General features: G+C 29.8%; 1 protein-coding gene across 1 annotated transcript in view; it reads left to right on the top strand.

Moving 5' to 3' along the window:
* Positions 1-363: 363 nt before the first annotated feature.
* LOC100169514 (protein tilB) overlaps positions 364-5,452 on the top strand; it is a gene marked incomplete at its 5' end in the record, with an annotated part of 18,673 nt that continues 13,584 nt past the window's right edge. Inside the window, one exon of the mRNA XM_029486388.1 lies at positions 364-538. Within this exon, the coding sequence (XP_029342248.1) occupies positions 364-538 (175 nt within the window). The remainder of the gene's footprint in view (positions 539-5,452) is intronic.

Raw genomic sequence — 5,452 nt, 5'->3', positions numbered from 1 at the left:
AACGCGTTATAACTTATAAGTACCTAATAGATATTATGATATGATTAATTTGAAATTTATTATAGGTACCTGTTATAGGTCAATTTTTTTTTAATACCATAGATAAGTATATATTATATGTCTAATACATAGACTGATATACCGTCTCCGCTCAGAATCGTTTTTCTTATACAGTGATATTATATCATTGAATTCAAATTTAATACTGTCCATTATACAGTGACCCACTTCTAACCTACTGTACAGCAGAGCGACATCCACTTACCCACCTTTTTTTTATCGCTTTTGTAATAATAATTATTAATTATTACTAACAATAATAACATTAAACTGTTTATAATATTCTATATTATTTCAAAACTTTTTCCAGTTACAATTGAACTTATAAGAAAACGTTCTGAACACAACGAAGGTGAGATCGGCACTTTAGAAGAAATATCTTTACACCAGGAAGATATTACTAAAATAGAAAATTTACAAAATTGGTGTAAAGATTTAAAAATATTACTTTTGCAATCAAATTTAATATTTAAAATAGGTTAGTACCATGATAAACACGGACACAGCAGAGCTGGGTTGGGAAATTAGTTAGGTACCTGATACACGACGTATTAAAGTTACATTAATATTTAACTTGCAAAGGTGTAACAACTAACAAGGAATGATGTAACAAATAACTACATAATTAATATATCCTAATCTACCTAACTTTTAATTGTATCTCAACTATCTTGTATAGTCGTATATAGCGTTACAAATTGCGAGGCCCAGTGCAAAATAATATAAAATAATATGTTGTTGAATTATACCAATGCTAGGCTAGGTTAGCTTATACCTTTGCGTCTAGTTATGGATAGGGATGTACTAAAAAAAGATTTTCCAAAATTCACATTTTAAAGAGGTGCTCACATAAGAATATATTGAGATTCAAGACGGAAATCAATATATTTATTCGTTTATAAATGGTTGCCATTGGTTACACTGTCACAGATTATAATTTATCGTAATAGTAGAAATTAGTATTTTTTTTTTTTGTATATAAATAATAAGGAACGAGTTCCTTTTTTAAAGACTGAACGTGATCGTGAAAGAGTTCATTTTTTTAGTGAACGTTCCGAACACTGATAATATTAAGTATACCTATTCATATTTCATTCAATTGAATTACATCAGAGGAAGGACGCCGACTGCCGAGCTATATATATTATAATATTATATATAAGTGTTCTTGAACATAGTCGTAGCATGATGAATTGAAATGGTTGTGACTTGTGAGGTGGTATAGCCTATAATATTTCAGATACCAGATACCTATAGGTACAACATGTATGATACAATTAGTATTCTAAAAATATAACTAAAAAAATTACACGAGAGGGGCAGAACAAAGTCCTACCCTCCTCAACCAAACGCGTATGGTGCGGAATTATAAGATCATATTAATTAATATGATAATCTATAGTAACTAGTGTAAAATATATTTTGTCATGGTAATTATAATCCTATAATAATAAAATATCGTGTAAACATGTTTATATCATAATTAATAGACCTTATACCACGAACTACATGTAGTTCGTTGTTGTAGTAATTCTTGGTTTTTATAGGTATATTGTATATTTGTATCATATCGGTATTTGGACGTTTCCCCCTTGAATCAATATATTTTTTTTACACATAATAATAGGTTGGAAAATATATAGGTTCTTTTGTTTTATCTGAAATATTCGATTATCACATTTATTAGTTATTACCCAATTAAATAATTAAATGGGTAATGATTGATAAACCTAATAATTATGCATAATTAAAAGTATTAATGAATTAAATATTAATTTAACAATTATTTAATAAAAAATCTCATATACCTACTGTATATTTATTTATTTGCATTTGTAATTTCAAATTTGTGCATTATTGTTTAATATTTTTTTTAACATTTATATTAGTGAATATTGTATTGGCAATAGTGTTATTATGACGTATTATTGAACTATATCAGTGTTTGGCAAGTTCCTTATAAAAAGGAATTCGTTCCGTTCCTTGTTCCTTAAAAAAAAAAAGAATTTGTTCCTTTGGAAAAATGAACGAGTTTCTTTTTTATTCCAAATAAAATTAAAATTCTTACTTAATCATTAATGTTTTTTTTCTCATATGCATACTGCTTTAGTTTTTAATTCTAATATAATGTACAAGTAGATACATATTTTATAATTCTATTTTGAGGTTTTCATTAAAATTAAATTGTTGGCCAACGTATATCGATTGTCTTGACGTCGATACTCGATAACGATCACTAATTAGCAATATACATTAAACACTTTAAAAAAAATATATCTTAATTTCAATTATTTACATACTTATCTGTATAAATTATTGGAACTAGAAAGGAACGAACAATTTTGTTATTTTTCCTTGAAAAAAAGAACTAGTTCATTTTCTCGTTCTTTTTTTATAAAAAGGAACTTTTGGAACTCGTTCCTTCCAAACACTGAATTATATTTATATATTAGGGTATTAATTTAATCATTTGTACATTTATTGATTTGCTTTGTATATTATTGTTTAATAAACAATATTAATAATTTAATAATTAAACTTTAAATTTTTTGTCCGGGGAAAACGTCTATCGAATCGGGTGGGAGGGCACGGGGGGGGGGACATCATAGAATCTTGTATATTCCCCACGATTTAAAATAATAATTAATACCTACTACCTTAAATTGTAATATCCACAGAATATAATATAATAATATAATCTAAATAATGAAGTTTTAAGGTCAGTTGGCAATTTTATGTTATTTTACTGGGCAAATAAGATTAACATTATAATAATTATTTGTCTTGTATTGTATTTTATTATTTCTAAACCTATTGTTTTACAAAAATAAAATATTTTATAGAAATCATTTTAAATTTACTATTTTATTTTATTTTATCATTAAAAACGATGTTATTCCTAATACATTTTGTATAATGAATCATTTATCATAATATATTATATATAATTTGTCATGGAATGAATGAAATGTTTTGCCCACCGAAAAAAATGGTGTCCGTCCGCAGCTGAGCTTCACTTGTAACCACGGATATAGATACTATATTATACTATACTAGTATCTATATCCGTGCTTGTAACAATTAAAATTAGATAGGAGTTCCTTATCTAGTGATGGGTCTGTGGCGTAGGCGTGTTGCATGAAAGTCTATAATACATAGAGTAATTACTCTATGGTATAATACTATAATGTATAGAAGCCTGTGGAATATAATAAATTATAAAATATCATATAATATTATTATTTAATATATTATCATTGATTAAATATACTTTGGACTTCCAAATACTTTCAGTTTCAATTACCTAATAAAATACTTATTTACCTTATAAATCAACAGAACCGAATATCATGTTTTACGTCAATTTTATATAGCATATTATATTTTACGGTAAACGGAAAAAAAGTCCCCGGAAAAAAAAGTCTCCCGTTGAAGCAGTGGCGTATTTATGGGTGGCGGGGGGGGATTTTTGCTATGATTTTAGAAAATAAGTATATATATTTAGACACTATATAATATACTGTTTAGTATTTACTAGATTAATGTATTTTTCAGTTTTGTAAACTATGCCAAATACAAATTAAATTGCATTTTAGCACTTAAAAATATAAAAAAAATTCACAAAAAATTTTATAGTCGTGAGCAGATACGATCTTGGTTTCTTTCTTTTGTAATACCTGTCATTGTCGATTGCGCCTCATTGGTGAACACCGCGCCCGGTGTCCGGCTCCCACACTACTAGATTTCTGGCTCCCATTGCCGTGGTTTTAGCGCTGCCATATTTTATCATTACATGAGCTATCTATGTATATTTAATCAATGATTAAAATGATAGTAGTATCATTTATCAATTTAGTCAAGTAATCAAATGCGAAAAAGCGAAATACAAATTACAAAATGTTAAATAATTATAATTTCAAATATTATTAAATTTCTCAAATTTTTGTTTAATTTTAATCACGACTTTTATTGGGCTAAATACTAACTGGTAAGTAAATTCTAAATACTGTTAATATTGTTATTGGTGAGTACGTACTGTCACTTCCGATTAATTGTTTTATTAGGTTTTCGTCCAACAGCCATGGACAATTGGGAGCCGCTGAACATCCGGACAGAAATATTAAACGCTCTCAAATTGAAAAACTTCACGAAACCTACGAAGATTCAATCGGAATCGATTCCCCCGGCAATCAACGATCAAAGAGACATACTTGGTGCTGCCGAAACTGGAAGTGGTAAGACACTTGCTTTTGCAATACCCATTTTAAACGGCATACTCAATGGGAGATCTACGGGTTCTGTATCAGATGACTCTGATTCTGCTCCGGAGTCAGACTCTGAGTCCGACTCTGAGTCAGACTCGGAGTCAGACTCTGAGTCCGACTCGGAGTCAGACTCGGAAGATGATAGTGAACCAGAAGTCTTGGAAGAACTCGATGAAAACGGACTAGGTTGTGTGGCTGTCGTCAATTTGCCCCCAGATAATTATGTGAAAACAAATGAAAAATTATGGGCAGTCATACTTGTACCTACCCGCGAGCTCGCCATGCAAGTTAAAAAGCACATTGAAGATGTGGCCAAATTCACAGACATTAGTATCGCTGCTATTGTTGGCGGATTGTCAATTGAAAAACAAGAGAGGATTTTACAAAAGGGTCCAGAAATTGTTGTAGCTACTCCGGGACGTCTCTGGGAAATGGTACAGAGAAATGAGCCGCATTTAATGCAGTTGAATAAAGTCAAGTACTTTGTAATTGATGAAGCAGATCGTATGGTGGAGACTGCACATTTTCCTGAACTACATCTGATGCTTGAGAAAATCAATTTAAAAAAAAATAATAAACGACAAAATTTTGTGTTCTCCGCAACGCTCACTATGGTGCATAAAGCTCCATACAGAATAAACATTAAGAATAAGAAAAAAGTTAAAAAAAATTTAACACCTGATGATAAATTGAAAAGTTTAATTCAGTTAATAGGTATGAAAAATCCACATGTTGTAAACTTGACGACTGTAAATTGTGTTACTAGTACAGTGAAAGAAATGGAAATATTTTGCTCAGTTAAAGAAAAAGACGGATATTTGTATTACTTTTTGAAACAAAATCCTGGTAGAAGCTTAGTATTTTGCAATAGTATAAATAGTGTGAAAAGACTCGCTAGTGTCTTAAGTATTCTAAAATTAAATCCATTACCTATACATTCAAATATGATCCAGAAACAAAGGCTTAAAAATTTAGACAAATTCCGAGCCAACGACCATGGATTATTGCTTGCCACTGATGTAGCTTCAAGAGGTCTCGACATAGTTGGTGTTAATCATGTCATACATTATGACGTCCCAAGAACAGCTGAAATCTATATCCATCGTAGTGGCCGTACAGCAAGAGCG

This window comes from Acyrthosiphon pisum, chromosome A1, assembly GCF_005508785.2.
Source record: "Acyrthosiphon pisum isolate AL4f chromosome A1, pea_aphid_22Mar2018_4r6ur, whole genome shotgun sequence".
NCBI classification, from domain to species: Eukaryota; Metazoa; Arthropoda; class Insecta; order Hemiptera; family Aphididae; genus Acyrthosiphon; species Acyrthosiphon pisum.
This window is presented reverse-complemented; position numbering and strand designations above follow the sequence as displayed.